The sequence below is a fragment of the Coffea arabica genome, chromosome 9c (genome assembly GCF_036785885.1).
Source record: "Coffea arabica cultivar ET-39 chromosome 9c, Coffea Arabica ET-39 HiFi, whole genome shotgun sequence".
Taxonomy (NCBI): Eukaryota; Viridiplantae; Streptophyta; class Magnoliopsida; order Gentianales; family Rubiaceae; genus Coffea; species Coffea arabica.
This window is the reverse complement of record NC_092326.1, coordinates 36,202,545-36,226,187: the sequence shown is the minus strand read 5'-3', so window position 1 is coordinate 36,226,187 and position 23,643 is coordinate 36,202,545. Positions and strand designations below refer to the sequence as shown.

Genomic DNA, 23,643 nt, shown 5'->3' with positions numbered 1-23,643 from the left:
GGCAAGTATGGGAAATTATTGTAATTACTACATTGCTTAATGTATAATCATATTATCCTGTTGTGTTTATGAAAAAGTTGACGTACGATGAATAAAATTTTACATGTATTCAATACAATGGTATAATGTAATTGTACGTAAAAAGTTGTAACATTCACAATAAGCAGATCAAAAAGGACACTAAACAGCCATTCCTGCGCGCAGTTTGTAAACTATTGGATGGGCAGGTAAGATTAGGTTTGGTGTGATGGACTTAATTGACCGTGCAGGGTTTCTATATACGGAGCTTAGATTTGCACCAACTCTTGATTGAGAAACATCAACTGGGTATAAGTGTAAACAAAATGCTTACATTAATCTTGAGCAGTTAAAGAAAAACATAAGTGTAGTAGCCCCAGTCCCACCATCGAAGATTTTGTGGAGCAATACTTCTTACCCTCATACCATTTCTTGCTAGGAGTGTCAGTAGTAATGTCTGATGTTTGTCTCGCTTGAAAACTAGCCAATTTTGCTTTGTATTAGTGATTTAAGTTTGGAAAAGTGTTAAGTAAGTCTCCTAAATTTCAATAATGATCGATTGATCCTACCCTTATGATCTATCTAGAGTATGACAAAAATTGAATTTCTGAAACATGCAAGGTGTTAGAACCCGAATATGCTGACTATACAGGTATATATGGCTGTGAAAGATTGCAGTGCAACTTGATATGTTGCAATGGAAATATGGTTGGCTAAAATCAAACTGTTAGTTTAGTACATGAGCAGCCAAAACTTTGACCACAAAATAGAGATGGAGAGATGGAGAGAATTGGAAGGAAGAGCCAAGGCATTCTCTAGGCAACTCCATATTTCCAGCTGATCCTCGAGATCAACCACAAGGTAAAGGTGAAAGAACATCTTCATGAGCAATATTTGAAGAAATAATTAGGAAGACTTATTTAGCAATTGGTTTTGCTAAGTATGCTCATTATGATGGATGGCTTTTATGAATGGAACCAGGTAGACCTACTCAATGTATAAGGGAAATAATTGAGTCTTCCAAAACAAAATTTAGTGAGAGTAACTTCGATGAAAAGAAATTTCAGCATTATGTCGAGGTGCAATTATGCAACAAGAGAAAATTGTGCAATTGATGATGACAAACACAAAATGGACCCACGTACCCTTAGGCTTGGTTTATAAAATTGATTATGTATATCATATAAACTTTAAGGTATCAAATTGCAATTAATATGGAATATCAGAGCCGTATCTCTGTTTCTATTTCCAACTTTTAAGATGATAATGAGAGAGATATATATACAAACAATACCGCCACGTGTGACATGTCAGCCTAGAAATAGAATAAACCAATTGGCCGGTTAGGGTAGCTGTAATTGAGATTAGGAGTGTAAACGATATACAATAATGACATATTTAATTTACACATGTTTCAAAAGTTGGCCTACTTAATTGCGAATTTAAAACCTTGCAAATCGTAGAGAGATTTCTCTATTAATAAAAAAAAAAAGTTTTAATAGGAATCGATTCTGAATTTAGAATCCTAATATTTTTTACGATTTGGCTAAGAGGTACTAAGAAGGCCTCCGGCGTTTGTTTTATTTAGAAAAATGTAGTAAATTTGAAAAAGTATTTAAATGCACAGGTAAAATAATTGTGATTATACGTACTTATGTGATAATTAAATACAATTTGAGTGTATAAATGAGTATCTATTGTCTAGTCTACTAGGCCTCATCTCATAAATCAGCATACGCAGTCAAGATTTACCTCGGTTTGAAGCTGCAGTGGGTTTATATAAAAAAAAAGTGATCGATCGTAAGCATTAAAAAGTATTTTTATGGTATTTGGTAACTAATTGCCGTAATTTAAGGAGTCAAATTTTTGATAATTTAAAAGCATTTTTATTAAAAACACTTGTATTTGAAGTAATTTTTTTATAAGTTATCGCAATCCCAAACTGGACCTTAAACCAATCATACCAAAACTTCCAATTTACTAATTTAACATGAAAACTTAAGCACAAGAAAAATTCAGCTGCCAAAGAACTAGAAATCCAGGGAGGTAGCAAAGATTGGTGGTGTGTGTGTGCCTATACCAGCCCAGATGATAAGATTAGGGAGCAGCAATGGAGGGTGCTAGAGAGGAGAACACAGATTTGGGGGGATTGCTGGGCTCTAATGGGAGATTTGAATGACATCAAGTCTAATGGGGAGAAGTGGGGGGGTAGAATCAGGCCTGCTAGCAGCTTTGAAAGCTTCACTGGTTTCATTAATAGGACTGGCCTTATAGACTTGGGTTTTGAGGGAGTGCCTTGGACCTGGTGTAATAACAGGGACAATGAAGGGGAGATTAAGGAAAGGATTGATAGAGTGTTGGGTACTAAGCAGTGGTGTGGAAACTTTGGAAAAGCTAAAGTGATCCATGCTGAAACTGAAGCTTCTGACCATTGTGCCTTGGTACTGGACCTGACCCCTGTAGAAATTCCTAGGAAGAGGAGATTTGCTTTTGATAAAAGGTGGATAATGCAGGAGGGGGTTGGGGAGGTGATCAGGGAGGCATGGGGGAAGGAGCACCAGGGGTCTAGGCTGTATAGAGTACAGAGCAAGATTAAACAAGTTCGTATGAATTTGCTTCATTGGAGCAAGAATTTGAATCTGAATTCAAAAAAGCAGATAGAACAGATCAAAAAGGAAATTAAAGAAGTAAGGGATAGGCAGTGCAGTGAGGACAGAACAAAAATTGTTGGACTTAAAAGGAAGCTGGTGGAGGCTTACAAGAGGGAGGAGATATACTGGAGCCAAAAGGCTAGAGTTAAATGGCTCCAGGAGGGTGACAAAAACACCAGCTTCTTCCATGCTAGTGTAATGAGTAGGAGGAAGCAGAATAGGATTAATGGGCTGAAAAGGAGAAGTGGGGAGTGGTGTAGGAATGAAGGAGAGATAGGGGAGGAAATTGTGGATTACTTTCAGCAATTGTTCACGACTGATAGCCCAACTGATTTCAGTGCTATTCTGGAGGAGATTCCACAGTCTATAACTGCTGACATGAACAGGAAGTTGACAAGGCCAGTCTCTGATCAGGAAATCAGTCATGCGGTAAATTCCATGCATCCAAACAAGGCTCCTGGACCAGATGGTATGTCCCCTATCTTTTTTCAAAAATTTTGGCATGTTATCAAGAGTGATGTTATTAGTGCAGTTCAAAGTTTTTTTCATTCTGGTCATTTGCTAAAATCCACAAATGAGACTTTGATTAGCCTTATTCCTAAAACTGACTCCCCAAACCTGATTACTGAGTTTAGACCTATTAGTTTGTGTAATGTAACTTACAAGATCATCTCAAAAGTTCTAGTTGTAGACACCAAATTTTGGTGTATTTTCATTTACTATTTATTTTTTTAGTTTGTGCTTGTTTTATTCACTTTTTAGTTTTTAGTTTTTTTAGTTTTTTATGTTGTTATTGTTTTTAAGTTTTTAGCATAGAATTTCTCGAAAAGAAAAGAAAAAGCATTCAAAAAAAAATAATATGTTTTAATTGTTTTGATTTAAATTCAATGTTTTCTTGGAAAAAATGAAAAAAAATGAAAATTGAAAATGAAAAAAAAGGAAAAAAAGAAAAATGATAAAAATTGCAACTTTGCTGTTTATTATTTCTAGTTTATTTATTTATTTTTATCTGATGTTAATCAAATTGTTGGTTTTTACTTAATTTTATTATCATTTTTGCTAAATTATTTAAAAAAGAAAAAAAAGGAAAAATTGTTGCCGCAGCATGAAAGCTGCGGACTTGCGCCGTTTGCAAAGAAACCTGGGGCGGCTCCTTAGCTGCAAATATGGAAGAGATGCTTGAGGGTTTAAGGTGGGGCTGCAGTATAAATAGAAAGCTACGGATAGAGAGGAGGGGGCCGCAAATCTGGAAAAGAAAGGAAAAGAAAACAGCAACGGAGTAGAGAGTATAGAGGAGGTTTTTGGCTAAAAAAAGAAAAACGGCGGCTGAGAGTTAGAGAGTGAGGGGGGAGGAACCACCGTGAAGAAGAAAGCTGAGGGCTGAAATTGAAAGAAAAACCAGAAAGAGAAGGAAGAGAAACCAGAGAGGGGGAGTGCTAAGCAGAGGAAGACCGTGAGAAGAGAAGAGGGAGAGACTTTTAGGGGGATACGGCAAGGGAGTGAAGGGCAGCGTTTAGGTTTTGGGAGAAAAAGAAGAAAAAACTTCAAGGTTGCTACGGGCTAAGTTTCATGGAGGACTGGCCGAGTGAGAATCCGAAATGAAGAGAGTTGCGGCAAAAAAGGGCGACTGCAGCAGTTCATTCACGGCGTTTGTCTGTCCAGATTTTGATCGAAAAAGCTTGGTCAGGTACTCTCCTAGCTTAAATGTCTCGTTTCTTTTCATTTTCATTCATTGTTAGATTGTAGCTCTGAGGTTTTGATTCGTTTTGCGGATTATTCTTGCTCTTTCTGTTCCTTTCCGTTCGCATGTTCACTGATGCTAAGAAAAAGGCTTTCGATGGTTGGATTTCATCGAAGCTGTAGGCTTGTTTGACAGTTGATGGTTTAGGGGTTTGGTTGAAGTGTGTTAAATTTTGACTGTTTTAGTTCTTGGCTGATTGCACGTTTCTTCCATTTCTGTTCTCCGCATAACCTTCAATGGCTTGTCTCCTGCATTTTTGTGTTGTGTTTTGAAGTTTAATGGATTGAGGTTAATGCATTTGATGTTTGGGTTTAAGAGAATTTGAGTTGCCTTGGTTGTAATGGTTTAAGATTGTAGAAACCAGTAAGAATGAAAACTATCCAAGTCTGGGCTGACTGAAAAAAATTGCAGCGCTTTATTCCTTTCTTTGGCTGATATTTCTTTAATCTCGGATAGTCATCAACCCAGATTTTTCTGACTTAATCTTGCAAACAAAAAGTGTAGTTTTGGTTTAGTTGCTGGGTTTACTTCATTCTTTTGCATAATATTGTTTGTGTAAAGATAAGCCGCAAGGTTGCAGCAGAAAAATTGTAGAAAGAAACCAGAAATTTGAAGGAGTCTAAGAGTCTTGATATCTTGCTTGTTTTGGTTTCTGGATCCCACAATTCAAGTCATTAGGGCTATATTTTGTTGTCCAAGTCGTTGGGGCTGTTTGTGTGTAGATTAATTGATGCATCTACAGGTTTCATTGGGGTATCTAAGTGTTCATAGGCTTGCACTTTCGGTTGGCTGAAGTTTTGCATTGTTGAAGTGTGTGATTTATTTGCCATGTGATTAGAATACCGTGTGCATGCATGCCATGAGGTAGAGTCATGTTTTGAAGTAGAGTTCAGTTGCATGTTTGGGGGCTGAAATGCTTAAATCATGTTTGAATGCTTGCTGGAAACATAGACAATCAGGTCACCTAACCATTTTTGCATGAATGTTTTGTCCAGATTTTCCTTGCATCAGTTCCTTTACTGTTTCTTGTTTGTTTAGAGTTTGAAGTTATGTAGTCTGTTGTTTAGCTTAAGGTTGTGATGTTGGTTTGAAAACTATCAAATCAAAGTTGTGCTCAAAATCTGGTCATGAACAAACGAAAATGCAGCAGAGCTTGCCGAAAGAAATTGCAAAACTTTGTCCTTTACCTTCGGTTGAATTTTCTGGAGTATAAACATCAAGATTCTAAGATAAAAAGTGGGAAGAAAGCTTTGTTATCTTGTTGCTTTGATTCCAGTTTTTGGTTCGGTTGAAATTGTTAAGGGAAGTTTGCATTTGCTGTGAAAGCTTTCAGCCGAAATTACTGCTGCAGAATGTTGTTTCTCATGTTGTTTTTCACGTCATTTGCATGAAGATTGCATGAAACAATCTTTCAGAAATTGCATTCCAACCCCTCAAGTCCCCTTTGACTCACTATGGCCCAAATAGTTGGAATATCAATCAATTGGGTCCCTGTGACTTTTGCAGCAGTGCATTATGACCCAATTACATTCCATTTTCTTGCAATTAGGTCCTAAGGTGGATGCAAGTTGAGCCGTTATTTGACTTTTTATTATCTTTTGGGACCTTTGAAGCTTTTTAACGTTTCAATGGGCTTTGTTTGTTTGATTAATGGCTGCTTTTGGGATCCTAAAATGCAAGTGAAACCACTCATGGACCTTTCTTTGCCCCTGGACCCTTTGAAGTTCCTTAAAGTGCTTGATTTGGCTTGAATGTTTGATTAGCGTTCACAATGGAGCCTTTGGCCGCATTAATGTTTCAATTCATTTTGCTTGTTTGTCTTCATTGGTTACCATGTTTTGTATAGGCGGTACTTAATGCAAGAGTTTAAGAACTTCGTGTCCAAATGAGCTTGTGTTCGCCTATCTTCTTAAATTTTTCTGAAATAAATTGGCTTTGGCCTTTTTCTTGCTTTTGGACTTTCAAAATTTCTAAAATGTTTCAATTGACTTTGAATGGTTGATTAATGCTTGCATTTGAGTCTTTGGTGGATCCCTTTATTGAAAACTATGTATTATTTGATTTCATTTAAATTGCAATTAGGAGAGATTTGATGACTTTGTTATACTTTACTATTTGAGGTACCTTGACCTTTTTATTGTTTTGAAGCCATTTCTCTTTCATTTGGACACCATTCAAAGGGGGGCGGTATAATTTCTTTTATCCCTTTTTGTGTCTCTCCTATGTGATCCAACGTGCTAAGTGAAACTTGCATGTCTACTTGCTTTCTTTGTTTTTCTTTAATTCCTTTCATTTACTTCATTTGCTTTTGCTTTTTATTTAAGTAATTCTTTATGGGGTATGTGTACACCTCTTGGCTTGTAATAGATAGGGCTTGGAGGAGCATTCGATGAAGACCCGTTGAAGACATGTGCCTAGCTAGCAAATGTAATAGTTAGGGCTTTAATTGTCTTATGTGTCTTGCATGCTTAGTTGCTACGTGTTAATTTGCTTTGTTAGGCCCTTGCATCTAGTCGAGCATGCTAAATGTTATGTGCTATGTGTTTATAAGTGTTTGGCATGTCTACTCGCTTTCCATAGCCTGAATGAATGTGATGGATGAATGCACGTTTCCACTAGTCCAACGCTAGTCGGAATTCATAGAATGGGCTAGTCCAACGCTAGACCCTTAGGGATTTCCCCTCGTAGTACATATTTGCGTGTTCATTACATGTCATGCATTCTTTTAGTTTTATCATTTTGCATGCCCCCTCGAACCCCATTTCCCTCCATTTTAGAATTTTTGCATTTCATGCTAGTTATAGGGTTCATTTGCTTGAGAGTCCCCTTAAATATGAGATATAGACGAGTGTGGCTTTTTTTTAAGCCTTAACACGCTTGTATTCCCTCTATAAAAGGGCAAATTGAGTCACGATTTAGGTCTCCCCGTACCCAATATGCATGCATTCCCTAGGCTCATGCATTCTAAATCCACTCTATCATCACACTTTCACTTTTCCTCCCATTTGCACACGTACACCTTTTATCCCTTCACTTGCACACTTTCACTTTTGTCTCATTTGCACACATGCACCTTTTTATCCCTTCACTTGCACACGAACACTTTTCCTCCCATTTGCACACGTACACCTTTTTATCCCTTCACTTGCACACAAACACTTGTAAATACATTTGCACACCTCCACTTACATCCTATTATTTTTATTATCTTTCTCACTTCACATATCCTCACATTGCATACATGCATTCCATTCATTTGCATCTCACTCGCATTATTCGTGACTTCTTCAAAGGATCGTTATTGGACTTCACAATTAATGTGATTGGCACCACTCAACCTTTGAAGGGAAATTTCCCCCAATACCCCTAGGTCTAGGGCTTGCATTCACGTAGTGCATCTAAATGTAATAAATTCTTTGGTTAAAACAAGAAAATCTTTGATTAAATCATGCAACTAGCCTTGGCTAGGTCGAAGGGGTGCCTTGGATTTTTATCCTTGCCTTCCCCTTCGTCAAATGTGACTCCCGAACCTTTTTCATTGGTTTACGTGGACTAGGAGTCGTTTAAAAGGGGTTTCTTATAACTTTTCCTAAAAAATTCATTTTTAGGTGACTTGGTACACCTTAACTCATTACCAAGTGGCGACTCCCATTTTTTCAAAAACCCTTTTTAAACTATAATTTTGGGTCAAATCGTCGCATTTTCAAACCCCCATTTAGACCCATTTTTCTTTTAAATCACGATTCATTTTCCAATCACAAAATACATTTTTTTAAACCATTTATTTATTTTATCAAAAAAATGGGGCGCGACAGTTGGCGACTCCACTGGGGACTTGAGAGTCCGAGCAATCGATTTAATCAATCTTTTTCTTCTTTTAAACCTTTTTATTTATCACATTGGATGTTTAGGGTTGCATTTTTCCCTTTTCTAGGATTTTTGCATTTCACGTATCAACTCACTTCCTCACACGTTCGCCTATGATTGTTTTGATGAATGGATGTTTGTATGTGATTCCGCGCTTGTCATTGCACTTGGGGGGGTGTGTGTCACCCTTAGAGCCACGCATTGGTTCTCGATCCCTCCCCTCCAAAACGTGCACTATCATACGCGCATACGCTTTACTATTCATCCCCCTTTATTTTTCTTTTTAGTGGCTTGTCACGCCACTCCACCCTATTAGGATTAGGAGACCCACTTGGACGTGTGACCGTGACACGACGTGTGCGTAGCACGATCCAATGGGTCACTCACTCTTCCGCTTTAAACTTTGAGTTAATATCCTTAGTTTTTAGTCGAAGGTTGAGGTTTTTTATAGATTCACTCAAACATGCGGCCGTGACACGACGTGTGCGTAGCGGTGTTTGGGGAATCGCTCGAGCCACCGACAAGGAACCTTGAGAGTGATGACCTTTGGTTTCCAAGTCTGAAGGCTCGGGGACCTATGACCTATCGAGTCTAGATGCATTAGTGAGCTCCAACCTCATGCATCCATACTAGAATTACCTAGGGTAGAGTTGACCTTACCCTAATTTAGGAACACTATTCACGAGGGGAGGGGTCCCACCCCTTTTTCCTTATCTATCTTTTTGTTCAAATGTGTTATGTGGTTATGTGTTGAACTAACGTTTCCTTGTTTCTTATCTTTTGCATTCACAAACGTTAGGAAATAAGAGGTCTGGCATGACCTCCTTTTAGGACCTACCCTTGTAGATAGGCTATTGCACGTTTGAAAATTGTGGTACATTTTGTTCATAAATTAATAATGCCATACCATTTTAGGCCTACCCTGGCAAATAAAGGGTTCCTTAGGTCACGTTTCATTTCGAATTGCATATTTACATCGCTTTAATAAATGGCATCATGCATAAACCATAGAAAGGGAATGCCACATAGGGAATCCCGTGTTTAGGAATAAACCACCTTGCGTCTCGGATACGTAATCCAACGAGACCTGCACGTTTACATTTTGTACCATCCAAAGGGGTAGTGCACAAGGTAAGGTGGGATCCGATCATTTTCATAGAGTGATCTTTTGAATATGAGCATCTAATAATCACTTTTTGGCCATTTTATCAAAAATTGGTAAAATTCCCTGCATAAAGGACATTAATTTGAAGAAAATTCACAAATGATTCCTCCTATTGAGACGATAAATAAATTGAGGCCAAAATTTGATTTTTAGAAGGTCATAGACTAATGCACTTCAATAATTTTGAAATAACCAATGGCCGGACAATTCAACCAATCCATTTTGCCGATTCATTCGATAAATCGTTAATTCATTTGACCAATTTACCCTTTTTTAGGGTCATTCGGTCAATTTTTGAATAAATCAATTTCATTTGACCAATTTACCCTTTTTAGGGTCGTTTGGTCAATTTTTTGAATAAATCAATTTCATTCATTTCGTTTGACCAATTTACCCTTCTAGGGTCATTGGGTCGATTTTGGAATGAATCAAATTCATTAATTCATTTGACCAATTTACCCTTTTTAGGGTCATCTGGTCGATTTGTGAATAAATCTTCATTTCATTTCATTTGGCCAATTCACCCATTTTTAGGGCAATCTAGTCGATTTTCTGAATAAATCACCAATTTTTCCATTCTTAGGGCGATCTTATCGATTTCGAGTAAATCATTAATTTCGTCCGATTCATTTGACCAGTTTACCCTTTTAGGGCGATCCGGTCAATTTTGAATAAATTCTCGATTTCATTTGACCAAATCCCTTTTTTAGAATGATTCGGTCAATTTTGAGTAAGTTTTTAAATTTCACTCAATTCATTTGACCCGATTCCCTTTTTAGGGTAATGCGGTCGATTTTAAATAAAATTGTCAATTTCGTTCAACCCATTTGACCAAGTAGGGTTTCAATGACGAATTTCAATTTGGAAACCTAGTCGGTTTTGAGAAAACCATTCATTGCATCCAGACATTTGATCAGTTGGAGTTTTGACCCGTGCTTCATTGAGAAAATTTTATCAAGGAATTCCAATCTCTTCGATAGGAAGTTCGTCAAGGTCAAACCCGTGCGTTTTTGCAAATATCGATCAAAAGTGATCAATCCCTTCGGACGAGGTCCTCTTTTTGACAAAGTGTCTTTCGTCTCTCCAATTGACCAAATTCTTCAAAATTATTTATCACTCAACGAATTGATCAGATCCATCAGGTATTGTATAGTGCCTACTCTAGCGGATTGCATTTTCATGCTAGGCCTACCCTTGGCACAAAAAGGGTTCCCCCATAGGACATGCATACCGATTTTGCAGTTTTGCCTACTAACTCTGGGTATTTTTCTTTTGTTTTCCCCCTCCCCTGCATTCATAAAAATGTTTCAATAAGACGAAAATATTCTTCTATATCTGATGCTAATTTTAATCCCATAAAGTTTGAAGATTACAAGTGTTATTTGATTCTTGGGCAGATCCTACGATTAAAGCCTAAATGATCCATCTGGAAGCTCTACGCTAAAGCCTCTGAGAGATGTCGTAATTGTTTTCCAAAGGGAAATTCTGTTTATTTGATTTGTTAAATTTTGTTCCAAAAGAAAAGGAAACAATAAATTTTCTTCTCATTTGTATCATAATTGAACGAGAAATTTTGTTTCAAATTGTTTTTCAGCAATAAAGTTTTTGGACAATTATTGTTTTGTGTATATTTATGTACATTTCATTCTTTATTCTTACTCATTGGAGATTTCATGATGAATTTTGAGAAATAAGACCAAATTGAGATATTTTTAATCTCCAGCCTGAAAATTCACAAGTGAATGCTTCCTAAGATCCTTACACTCGATTGGTGATCCGAGTTATACAATAAGAGTGCTCAGGAAAAAGTAAGAGGTCACTTGAAAGGCCCAATGAGATACCTTTTCTCCTTCATTTAACCCCAAAATAAAATCAGTCACATTGATTGATAAATTACAAATTGGGGCAATCTCTACTTGAAAAATGTCCATTGTGTCTAATTAGATTCAATCTACATCTCAGTAAAAGCAAAATGGTGCACTATCCTTATCTATTTTGGGAATTTGGGATGATATTTCAAGCGTTTGTTTCTCTATCCATATAGCTTTTATCATTTGATCTCCCATTTGAGCCTTTGAAAGAATAATTTCGTTTCAAATAAGAGCCTTAATGATCACTACCCTACACGGGAAAATTTTTCAAATATCAAAAAGGGAATGAATTTTCAATGAGCAATTCGTTACTTTGGTTGTCATGGAGTGTAAGAATGATACTTTGGCCATCGTTTCTACAATCTAAACACAATTTACCCATTGCATCCTCATTTGAGCTAAAATCGGTGGTTCTTTTCAAATCACTAATGATCGCACCCCACATTGGGGAAGGAGATTGGAGAATTTTCCAAAAGGAGAAAAAACAAAAATGCTAAAATTAAAAAAGGAAAAGAGGGAATCATAAATCGGAGGAATTTGATTCTACTTGAGCTTCAATTTTGAAAGGAAAGGAAAAAAAAAAAAAAAAGAAGAAAAAGAAGAGTTTTGCCCGGCGGATCATGAACGTCTTCCTCAGTCAATTAATTCAGATACAGGCAAGAAATTTCGCATTCACAAAAGTTTCCTTTCAGAGTTAATGTAAGGAACGGATTAAAAGTCAGGCCCTCTTCTTTTCCAATCGAACATTCTATCCCTAGTTGTCCCTTTTGAGCTTTCAGAATAAATTATTTCGTTTGGCGACCCCTGAGAATCGCAAACCCCACACTAGGGTAACTTTGAGATTGAAAAAGAAATAAAAGTCCCAAAGGGCGAAAAGTGCTAAAGCAACAAAAGCAAAAGAAGAGAAAAGAAAAGAGAACCTCAGTTCAAAAATAAATTGGGGCAAATTTTGTGAAAGTTCAAAAATGGAAAAAAAAACCAAAGGAAATTCAATCAAAAGAAAATGAAAGAGAAAAGCCTCAATTGAGCATAAACTCTGGGGCAAATTCTGATTTAACCCTAAAATAGGGTTGGTGCAACAATGCGATCTCAGATTCTTCAAACCACTTTTGAAATCCGCTTTCAAGCCTTAACTTTTCTAAGCACCCCACCTGACCTCATTACAAAAGCCGAAAGTCCTGACTTCCGTTCTTTGCAATGGCCCTGTCAAGAAAATTTCTGATACCGAAAATTTTAGCTGTATTTCTGAATTGCTTGGGTATGGGGTTGACATTACTCATTATGTGAAAACCCGCAAGGGCACCTTTGAAAAGAAGAAAGGAAAAGGAAGAAATGCAAAAACATTCGATGCTGAAATTCCCCGTTGAGTGGTGACAAAAGTCAAACAAAATTCAGGATCTTCAAGTTCAAAATAGGGGCAATTTTGGAAAATGCGATTTGCGGTGCAATATCCTTGAAAGTCTTATTCTTTAACTATCGTTTTCAAGCCACATTACAAGCTCATAAAGTCCATCGTTGACTTATCCTTCATGACAACTTGAAGTGAGGATTATGCTTTTAAAGAATCCCACGATCATTCGGATCATAAGGGTATAACCAGTTTTCACCTGTTTAGCTATCGTTTCCGCCCATACATTACAAGCCCAGAAAGCTTATATATTGACTAAATTTTCTTGAGAAATAAGGGTGACAAACTCTTTGCTTTCACTAAGATGTGATTACATACAATTGGGAGCACAATAACAAGACAAATCTTGACTTCTCATTTTCCTTAGCCACCCCAAAATCAGAAATAACACCCACTCGGTTGGTCCTGAAAGATTGAGCCAACAGGAAATGGTGACCCATTACCCAAAGCATCGGTGCTAAAATGAGGAAAGAATCACTTGTAATTTGGTATTATTTCAAGAAATTCATCATGAAATTTCCTTGTAGGAAACATAGTTCTTACAGTGTTCAAATAAATGGAAAGTCATCCGAACAAGCTTTTTCCATTAAATGGGCCCACATTGGGGCAAATTTTTATTCATGGGATTTCACAGAATAAGCCCACACTGGGGCAAAATTTTTATAGTTCATTTGAGGATTTCGTCCAAGAATCAAATAATGCATTTTTCAAATCAAACACGCTGTTTCTTTTCATGAAATTCAAGTGCATGTCATATTTTTGTAAGCCCCCTGTGCAGGTATTTATAGTTGAAATCGACGAAGGAGCACCTGGTGATGTGAAAGGCCAACGCCGGAGAAAGAAAAGAGAGAAGGGAAAAGGGCCCTACACTGAGGGCAAATTATTTTGAAAAAGATTCTCTCGAAAAATCAGAAAAATTCAAAATTCAAAAATCAAAAATCAAGTTCAAATTCTTGTTTCTTGGAAAATCAAATTTCTTGTTTCTTGACAAATCAAATTCAATTTCTTGACCAATTGGGTGGCAGGACTGGGTCTTATCCCACTGGCCATTCACAAATATCACATTGGGCTTGGACTTCGTGCCGCCAACCTTCCAAAAATCAAGTTGGGCCTGGACTTCGTGCCGCCAACCCTCCAAAAATCACGTTGGGCCGGGATTTCATGCCGCCAACATCACAAATCACGTCGGGCCTGGACTTTGTGCCGCCGACATCCTATTGAGCCTGAAATTTGTGCCGCCAGTGCAACCAAGGCAGGCTTGGGTGTAATCCCACTGATCAATTCATCATACTGGGGCAAATTATTTTGGGAAGTTTTTCAAAAATCAAAAAAAATAAAAAAAAAATCAAAAAAATCAAAAAAAAATCAAAAAATCAAAAAACCAAAAAAAATCAGGAAAAATAAAAAAAATCAGAAAAAAAGAAAAGAAAAGAATCAAAATCAAAATCAAATCAAGTTTCATCACGGCAGGTTTGGGCTTAATCCCACTGACCGATTGTCAGAGCTTATCCGGGTCAGTCCCATGATCAAAAGCATTTTCGGGTCAGTCCCACGATCAAAAGCATTTTTGGGTCAGTCCCATGATTAAAAGCTTATTCGGGTCAGTCCCATGATTAAAAGCATTTTCGGGTCAGTCCCACGATCAAAAGCATTTTCGGGTCAGTCCCATGATCAAAAGCATTTTCGGGTCAGTCCCGCGATCAAAATCTTATTCGGGTCAGTCCCATGATCAAAAGCATTTTCGGGTCAGTCCCACGATCAAAAGTATTTTCGGGTCAGTCCCTCGATCAAAAGCATTTTCGGGTCAGTCTCATGATCAAAAGAATTTTCGGGTCAGTCCCATGATCAAAAGCATTTTCGGGTCAGTCCCGCGATCAAAATCTTATTCGGGTCAGTCTCATGATCAAAAGCATTTTCGGGTCAGTCCCGCGATCAAAATCTTATTCGGGTCAGTCCCATGATCAAAATCTTATTCGGGTCAGTCCCACGATCAAAAGCATTTTCGGGTCAGTCCCACGATTCAAAGCTTATTCGGGCCAGTCCCACGATTCAAAGCTTATTCGGGCCAGTCCCGCGATTCAAAGCCTGTTCGGGTCAGTCCCGCGATTAAAATCTTATTCGGGTCAGTCCCACGATCAAAAGCATTTTCGGGTCAGTCCCATGATTCAAAGCTTATTCGGGTCAGTCCCACGATTCAAACCTTATGCAGGTCAGTCCCACAATTCAAAGCCTGTTCGGGTCAGTCCCGCGATTCAAAGCTTATTCGGGTCAGTCCCGCGATTAAAGCTTGTTCGGACCAGTCCCATGATTTGAATTTCCTTCTCTAGTCAGTCCCAATTTTAATTTTTCTGTTCGGATCAATCCCGTTTTAAATTTCTGTCTGGGTCTATCCCATTTAAATTTCTGTTCAGGTCTATTCCGTGGGTCTATCCCATTTACATTCCTGTCCGGGTCAGTCCCGTTTTCAATCCATGTTCGGGTTAGTCCCGTTTTAAATTTCTGTTCGGGTCAGTCCCGCTTTAAGTTCCTGTTTGGGCCAATCCCGTCTTTAAATTTCGTTCGGGTCAATCCCGCTTTAAATTTCCTGTATAAGTCAATTCCATTTTAAAAGTTTTGCCAAAAAGGGGTCAGTCCTTATTTCTAAAACGTCCACCGTTCGTGACGATTGCCACCGAATAAAGCAGGTAAGTATTTGGTGTCTACTTCTTTGTCTCAAGTTTTTTCAAAACTCAGACAAAGAGGGGCAAACTGTAGACACCAAATTTTGGTGTATTTTCATTTACTATTTATTTTTTTAGTTTGTGCTTGTTTTATTCACTTTTTAGTTTTTAGTTTTTTTAGTTTTTTATGTTGTTATTGTTTTTAAGTTTTTAGCATAGAATTTCTCGAAAAGAAAAGAAAAAGCATTCAAAAAAAAATAATATGTTTTAATTGTTTTGATTTAAATTCAATGTTTTCTTGGAAAAAATGAAAAAAAATGAAAATTGAAAATGAAAAAAAAGGAAAAAAAGAAAAATGATAAAAATTGCAACTTTGCTGTTTATTATTTCTAGTTTATTTATTTATTTTTATCTGATGTTAATCAAATTGTTGGTTTTTACTTAATTTTATTATCATTTTTGCTAAATTATTTAAAAAAGAAAAAAAAGGAAAAATTGTTGCCGCAGCATGAAAGCTGCGGACTTGCGCCGTTTGCAAAGAAACCTGGGGCGGCTCCTTAGCTGCAAATATGGAAGAGATGCTTGAGGGTTTAAGGTGGGGCTGCAGTATAAATAGAAAGCTACGGATAGAGAGGAGGGGGCCGCAAATCTGGAAAAGAAAGGAAAAGAAAACAGCAACGGAGTAGAGAGTATAGAGGAGGTTTTTGGCTAAAAAAAGAAAAACGGCGGCTGAGAGTTAGAGAGTGAGGGGGGAGGAACCACCGTGAAGAAGAAAGCTGAGGGCTGAAATTGAAAGAAAAACCAGAAAGAGAAGGAAGAGAAACCAGAGAGGGGGAGTGCTAAGCAGAGGAAGACCGTGAGAAGAGAAGAGGGAGAGACTTTTAGGGGGATACGGCTAGGGAGTGAAGGGCAGCGTTTAGGTTTTGGGAGAAAAAGAAGAAAAAACTTCAAGGTTGCTACGGGCTAAGTTTCATGGAGGACTGGCCGAGTGAGAATCCGAAATGAAGAGAGTTGCGGCAAAAAAGGGCGACTGCAGCAGTTCATTCACGGCGTTTGTCTGTCCAGATTTTGATCGAAAAAGCTTGGTCAGGTACTCTCCTAGCTTAAATGTCTCGTTTCTTTTCATTTTCATTCATTGTTAGATTGTAGCTCTGAGGTTTTGATTCGTTTTGCGGATTATTCTTGCTCTTTCTGTTCCTTTCCGTTCGCATGTTCACTGATGCTAAGAAAAAGGCTTTCGATGGTTGGATTTCATCGAAGCTGTAGGCTTGTTTGACAGTTGATGGTTTAGGGGTTTGGTTGAAGTGTGTTAAATTTTGACTGTTTTAGTTCTTGGCTGATTGCACGTTTCTTCCATTTCTGTTCTCCGCATAACCTTCAATGGCTTGTCTCCTGCATTTTTGTGTTGTGTTTTGAAGTTTAATGGATTGAGGTTAATGCATTTGATGTTTGGGTTTAAGAGAATTTGAGTTGCCTTGGTTGTAATGGTTTAAGATTGTAGAAACCAGTAAGAATGAAAACTATCCAAGTCTGGGCTGACTGAAAAAAATTGCAGCGCTTTATTCCTTTCTTTGGCTGATATTTCTTTAATCTCGGATAGTCATCAACCCAGATTTTTCTGACTTAATCTTGCAAACAAAAAGTGTAGTTTTGGTTTAGTTGCTGGGTTTACTTCATTCTTTTGCATAATATTGTTTGTGTAAAGATAAGCCGCAAGGTTGCAGCAGAAAAATTGTAGAAAGAAACCAGAAATTTGAAGGAGTCTAAGAGTCTTGATATCTTGCTTGTTTTGGTTTCTGGATCCCACAATTCAAGTCATTAGGGCTATATTTTGTTGTCCAAGTCGTTGGGGCTGTTTGTGTGTAGATTAATTGATGCATCTACAGGTTTCATTGGGGTATCTAAGTGTTCATAGGCTTGCACTTTCGGTTGGCTGAAGTTTTGCATTGTTGAAGTGTGTGATTTATTTGCCATGTGATTAGAATACCGTGTGCATGCATGCCATGAGGTAGAGTCATGTTTTGAAGTAGAGTTCAGTTGCATGTTTGGGGGCTGAAATGCTTAAATCATGTTTGAATGCTTGCTGGAAACATAGACAATCAGGTCACCTAACCATTTTTGCATGAATGTTTTGTCCAGATTTTCCTTGCATCAGTTCCTTTACTGTTTCTTGTTTGTTTAGAGTTTGAAGTTATGTAGTCTGTTGTTTAGCTTAAGGTTGTGATGTTGGTTTGAAAACTATCAAATCAAAGTTGTGCTCAAAATCTGGTCATGAACAAACGAAAATGCAGCAGAGCTTGCCGAAAGAAATTGCAAAACTTTGTCCTTTACCTTCGGTTGAATTTTCTGGAGTATAAACATCAAGATTCTAAGATAAAAAGTGGGAAGAAAGCTTTGTTATCTTGTTGCTTTGATTCCAGTTTTTGGTTCGGTTGAAATTGTTAAGGGAAGTTTGCATTTGCTGTGAAAGCTTTCAGCCGAAATTACTGCTGCAGAATGTTGTTTCTCATGTTGTTTTTCACGTCATTTGCATGAAGATTGCATGAAACAATCTTTCAGAAATTGCATTCCAACCCCTCAAGTCCCCTTTGACTCACTATGGCCCAAATAGTTGGAATATCAATCAATTGGGTCCCTGTGACTTTTGCAGCAGTGCATTATGACCCAATTACATTCCATTTTCTTGCAATTAGGTCCTAAGGTGGATGCAAGTTGAGCCGTTATTTGACTTTTTATTATCTTTTGGGACCTTTGAAGCTTTTTAACGTTTCAATGGGCTTTGTTTGTTTGATTAATGGCTGCTTTTGGGATCCTAAAATGCAAGTGAAACCACTCATGGACCTTTCTTTGCCCCTGGACCCTTTGAAGTTCCTTAAAGTGCTTGATTTGGCTTGAATGTTTGATTAGCGTTCACAATGGAGCCTTTGGCCGCATTAATGTTTCAATTCATTTTGCTTGTTTGTCTTCATTGGTTACCATGTTTTGTATAGGCGGTACTTAATGCAAGAGTTTAAGAACTTCGTGTCCAAATGAGCTTGTGTTCGCCTATCTTCTTAAATTTTTCTGAAATAAATTGGCTTTGGCCTTTTTCTTGCTTTTGGACTTTCAAAATTTCTAAAATGTTTCAATTGACTTTGAATGGTTGATTAATGCTTGCATTTGAGTCTTTGGTGGATCCCTTTATTGAAAACTATGTATTATTTGATTTCATTTAAATTGCAATTAGGAGAGATTTGATGACTTTGTTATACTTTACTATTTGAGGTACCTTGACCTTTTTATTGTTTTGAAGCCATTTCTCTTTCATTTGGACACCATTCAAAGGGGGGCGGTATAATTTCTTTTATCCCTTTTTGTGTCTCTCCTATGTGATCCAACGTGCTAAGTGAAACTTGCATGTCTACTTGCTTTCTTTGTTTTTCTTTAATTCCTTTCATTTACTTCATTTGCTTTTGCTTTTTATTTAAGTAATTCTTTATGGGGTATGTGTACACCTCTTGGCTTGTAATAGATAGGGCTTGGAGGAGCATTCGATGAAGACCCGTTGAAGACATGTGCCTAGCTAGCAAATGTAATAGTTAGGGCTTTAATTGTCTTATGTGTCTTGCATGCTTAGTTGCTACGTGTTAATTTGCTTTGTTAGGCCCTTGCATCTAGTCGAGCATGCTAAATGTTATGTGCTATGTGTTTATAAGTGTTTGGCATGTCTACTCGCTTTCCATAGCCTGAATGAATGTGATGGATGAATGCACGTTTCCACTAGTCCAACGCTAGTCGGAATTCATAGAATGGGCTAGTCCAACGCTAGACCCTTAGGGATTTCCCCTCGTAGTACATATTTGCGTGTTCATTACATGTCATGCATTCTTTTAGTTTTATCATTTTGCATGCCCCCTCGAACCCCATTTCCCTCCATTTTAGAATTTTTGCATTTCATGCTAGTTATAGGGTTCATTTGCTTGAGAGTCCCCTTAAATATGGGATATAGACGAGTGTGGCTTTTTTTTAAGCCTTAGCACGCTTGTATTCCCTCTATAAAAGGGCAAATTGAGTCACGATTTAGGTCTCCCCGTACCCAATATGCATGCATTCCCTAGGCTCATGCATTCTAAATCCACTCTATCATCACACTTTCACTTTTCCTCCCATTTGCACACGTACACCTTTTATCCCTTCACTTGCACACTTTCACTTTTGTCTCATTTGCACACATGCACCTTTTTATCCCTTCACTTGCACACGAACACTTTTCCTCCCATTTGCACACGTACACCTTTTTATCCCTTCACTTGCACACAAACACTTGTAAATACATTTGCACATCTCCACTTACATCCTATTATTTTTATTATCTTTCTCACTTCACATATCCTCACATTGCATACATGCATTCCATTCATTTGCATCCCACTCGCATTATTCGTGACTTCTTCAAAGGATCGTTATTGGACTTCACAATTAATGTGATTGGCACCACTCAACCTTTGAAGGGAAATTTCCCCCAATACCCCTAGGTCTAGGGTTTGCATTCACGTAGTGCATCCAAATGTAATAAATTCTTTGGTTAAAACAAGAAAATCTTTGATTAAATCATGCAACTAGCCTTGGCTAGGTCGAAGGGGTGCCTTGGATTTTTATCCTTGCCTTCCCCTTCGTCAAATGTGACTCCCGAACCTTTTTCATTGGTTTACGTGGACTAGGAGTCGTTTAAAAGGGGTTTCTTATAACTTTTCCTAAAAAATTCATTTTTAGGTGACTTGGTACACCTTAACTCATTACCAAGTGGCGACTCCCATTTTTTCAAAAACCCTTTTTAAACTATAATTTTGGGTCAAATCGTCGCATTTTCAAACCCCCATTTAGACCCATTTTTCTTTTAAATCACGATTCATTTTCCAATCACAAAATACATTTTTTTAAACCATTTATTTATTTTATCAAAAAAATGGGGCGCGACACTAGTCAACAGATTTAAGACAGTGCTGGATTGTTGCATTAGTTCCTCGCAATCAGCTTTTGTGCCTGGCAGGCAGATTCTGGACAATGTACTAGTGGCACATGAGAGTATTCATTTTCTTAACAATAAGAGAACTGGGAAAGATGGTTATATGGCTATCAAACTTGATATGTCTAAGGCTTATGATAGGGTCGAATGGGTGTTTCTTGCTAAGATGATGCAAAGAATGGGGTTCTGCCCTGTTTGGATTCAGTGGATCTTAGAGTGCATCACTAGTGTTTCCTATTCTGTGAATGTTAATGGTGAGAAAAGGGGTTTTATTAAGCCTGCTAGAGGCCTAAGGCAGGGGGATCCCCTTTCCCCCTACCTGTTCCTGATCTGTGCAGAAGGGTTCTCTGCCTTGCTTAGAAGAGCTAATAGGCAAGGCAGAATGTCTGGAATGAAGATTGCTAATGCAGCTCCTAGCTTGTCTCATCTCTTTTTTGCAGATGACTCGTTAATCTTCTGCAAAGCCAAGGTGGGGGAGGCTGTGCAGCTCATGCAGGTGCTGGAAGAGTATGGACGAGCATCTGGTCAGTTGATCAACAAAGAAAAATCCTCCATCTTTTTCAGCAAAAATGTCAAAGGAAGGAGGAAGGAAGAGGTGCTTAAGGAGCTGGAAGGCATGAGAGAGGTCCATCAGAGCAAGTACCTTGGGCTTCCTATGGTTATAGGCAGATCAAAGAGGCAGGTGTTTGAGTTCATTAGACAGAAAGCAATTAAAAGAATTGGGGGTTGGAAGGAGAAACTACTAAGCCAAGCAGGAAATGAGACTTTATTGAAGTCTGTCATTCTAGCTCTACCGGCATATGTGATGTCTTGCTGTAGGCTGCCAAAGGCATTATGTCAGAATGTGTGCTCAGAAATGGCCAGATTCTGGTGGGGCCAGAGGGAGGATGAAAAGAAAGTTCACTGGATAGGATGGAGTAGAATGACAGATATCAAAGCTAAAGGGGGCTTGGGGTTTAGAGACTTGCAGGACTTCAACTTGGCATTATTGGGGAAACAGCTATGGAGAATTCTGATGCAGCCTAATTTGCTGATGAGTAGAGTTATGAAAGCAAGGTACTTTGGTGGGAAATCCATTTGGGATACACTACCAAAGGGCTCAGATTCATGGTGCTGGAAGAGCTTGCTGAGTGCCAGAGGGGTGCTGGAGGAAGGACTCAGAAGGAGGGTGGGGGATGGGGAATCTATTAAAATCTGGGAGGATAGGTGGTTGCCAGGGGTAGAGGATGGGAGGATAAGGTCCCCAAGGAAGGCTGATAGCAAGATTCAGAGGGTTAGTGAATTGATCAAGGAAGGTAAGTGGGATAGAGAGTTACTGAGGCAGGAATTTGAGGAGATGGATAGGTTACAAATACTAAAAATACCACTGAGCTTGGGGAAGGTAATGGATAGGACCTATTGGGCTAAATCAAGTTCTGGTTTGTACTCCGTCAAGACTGGCTACAAACTAATCAAGGAAATGAAGCAAAGCCAGTGTCAGCACAAAGGAACTCCAGATCCAAGTAGCAGTAGGAGGATCAAGTCTCATAATTGGAGCTTTCTGTGGGGATTGAGCATGCCAAATAAACTCAAACACTTCATTTGGAAATGTTTGCAAGGAATATTGCCAACAAATGCAGTAGTGAAAGGGAAGTGTGGTAAAGGGGATCATGTGTGCAAGTGCTGTGGTGATAGCTCTGAGACATTAGAGCATATGTTTTTTCTGTGCTGTAATGCTAGAGCAATCTGGAAGGTGGCTCCTGTGAGGTGGGATGGATTAGAGGAGTTTAGGAACAGTTTTTGGCATTGGTGGGAGGAGCTCAGGGGGGCTGTATCAAGAGAGGGAGGAAGGGAGCACATTACTCTTACGGTACACATCTTGTGGCAGATTTGGAAAGCTAGGAATAATAAGCAATTCAACAATAGCAGTAGAGAGCCTATAGTGGTGGTGAATAAGGCATTAATGGAATGGAATGAGTTTCAATTGGCACAAGGGGGGGGAACAAAACATGACTTTTTGACAGTGGGAGAGCAGGTAAAGGATAGGAGATGGGTTGCACCGCAAGCAGGCTGGATCAAGATCAACACTGATGCAGCCTTGGACCAAAAGCACAATAGGGGAGGGTGGGGAGTAGTAGCCAGGAACAGCTCGGGGGAATTGGTGGGTGCATGGGCAAGACCAACTGAAGGCTGTGCTGAGGCACAAGTGGAGGAAGCTCTGGCGATAAGAGAAGCTATGGTAATAGCCAAACAAATGGGATGGAGGAAGGTAGAGCTGGAATCAGATTGCAAGTTGGTAGTGGACAGAATCAACGCCAGGAAGGAGGAAGTCAGTATAGCCACAATTCAGTTGGATATCTGGAGAATTATGAAAGATTTTGATAAATGTTGCTGTTCCTTTACTAGAAGGAACAACAACTATGTAAGTCACTATTTAGCAAAGTTTGCTATAACTCTGATTGATGTAGCTGAATGGAAGTTTAGCTTCCCAGCATGGTTGCTTGAGTTAGCTCAAGCTGATCTACAGGAGCAGTTGCTCTGACTTTGTATCCGTTTATGATTAAGCAATGTTATCGTTTGGAAAAAAAAAAAAGAACTAGAAATCAATCGAATTAAAACACATGCAACTAATCAATACACTGGCTTGGTTTATTAGCCCACAGAGTTCACTGCAATTATGGAAATTTAGACCTTAATTATCGCTGCAAGAAAGGGTTAATTACTTCACAATTACCCAAATCCGACCCCTTTAAAACCCTATATGGGCTTCACATTAGAGAAAAGATAAAAGCGATCCGTCGCATTTATTAATTTGGATTGCATAAAAACAATGACATTTTTTAAAAAATTTCAAAATTAACTTAAAAATTTCCAATCTTGCTCATGATAAACAGTTTTAACCAATTAAAAAGTACCTTTATTTTTATTTTTTGAAGAAGAATAATGATTAGAGGCAAAAAAAAAAAATGAAAACTGGAAAACAAAATCTCCACACTGTTAGAGTTTCTTATTACCCAATAAGGCAACAACCTTTTGTGCAGCAACCCATTTTCTTGTGAATGAATTTTTAGTATCTAGAGAAGATGAATCTACCGATGTAACAGTTCAAAAATCACACGTACCAAACAAAAGTTACTATATATGGATAAGCAAAATAATTTAAATTTGTTCAAAGAGAGATAAATCCAAAGCAAAATTAATTGGAAGAGATTTAAATATCGAAATGGGTAAAATCCAAATATTCATTGGCTCATTAATTCTCTTCGTTTAAACACGCT

General features: G+C 38.2%; 1 protein-coding gene across 1 annotated transcript; it reads left to right on the top strand.

The window, feature by feature from the left end:
- The first annotated feature begins 2,180 nt into the window (after window positions 1–2,180).
- Window positions 2,181–22,907, top strand: LOC113708183 (uncharacterized). Its single transcript, XM_027230654.2, has 2 exons — window positions 2,181–3,138; window positions 20,395–22,907. The coding sequence occupies exons 1-2, from the start codon at window positions 2,181–2,183 to the stop codon at window positions 22,905–22,907; spliced, it is 3,471 nt and encodes a 1,156-aa protein (XP_027086455.2).
- The last annotated feature ends 736 nt before the right edge of the window (window positions 22,908–23,643 follow it).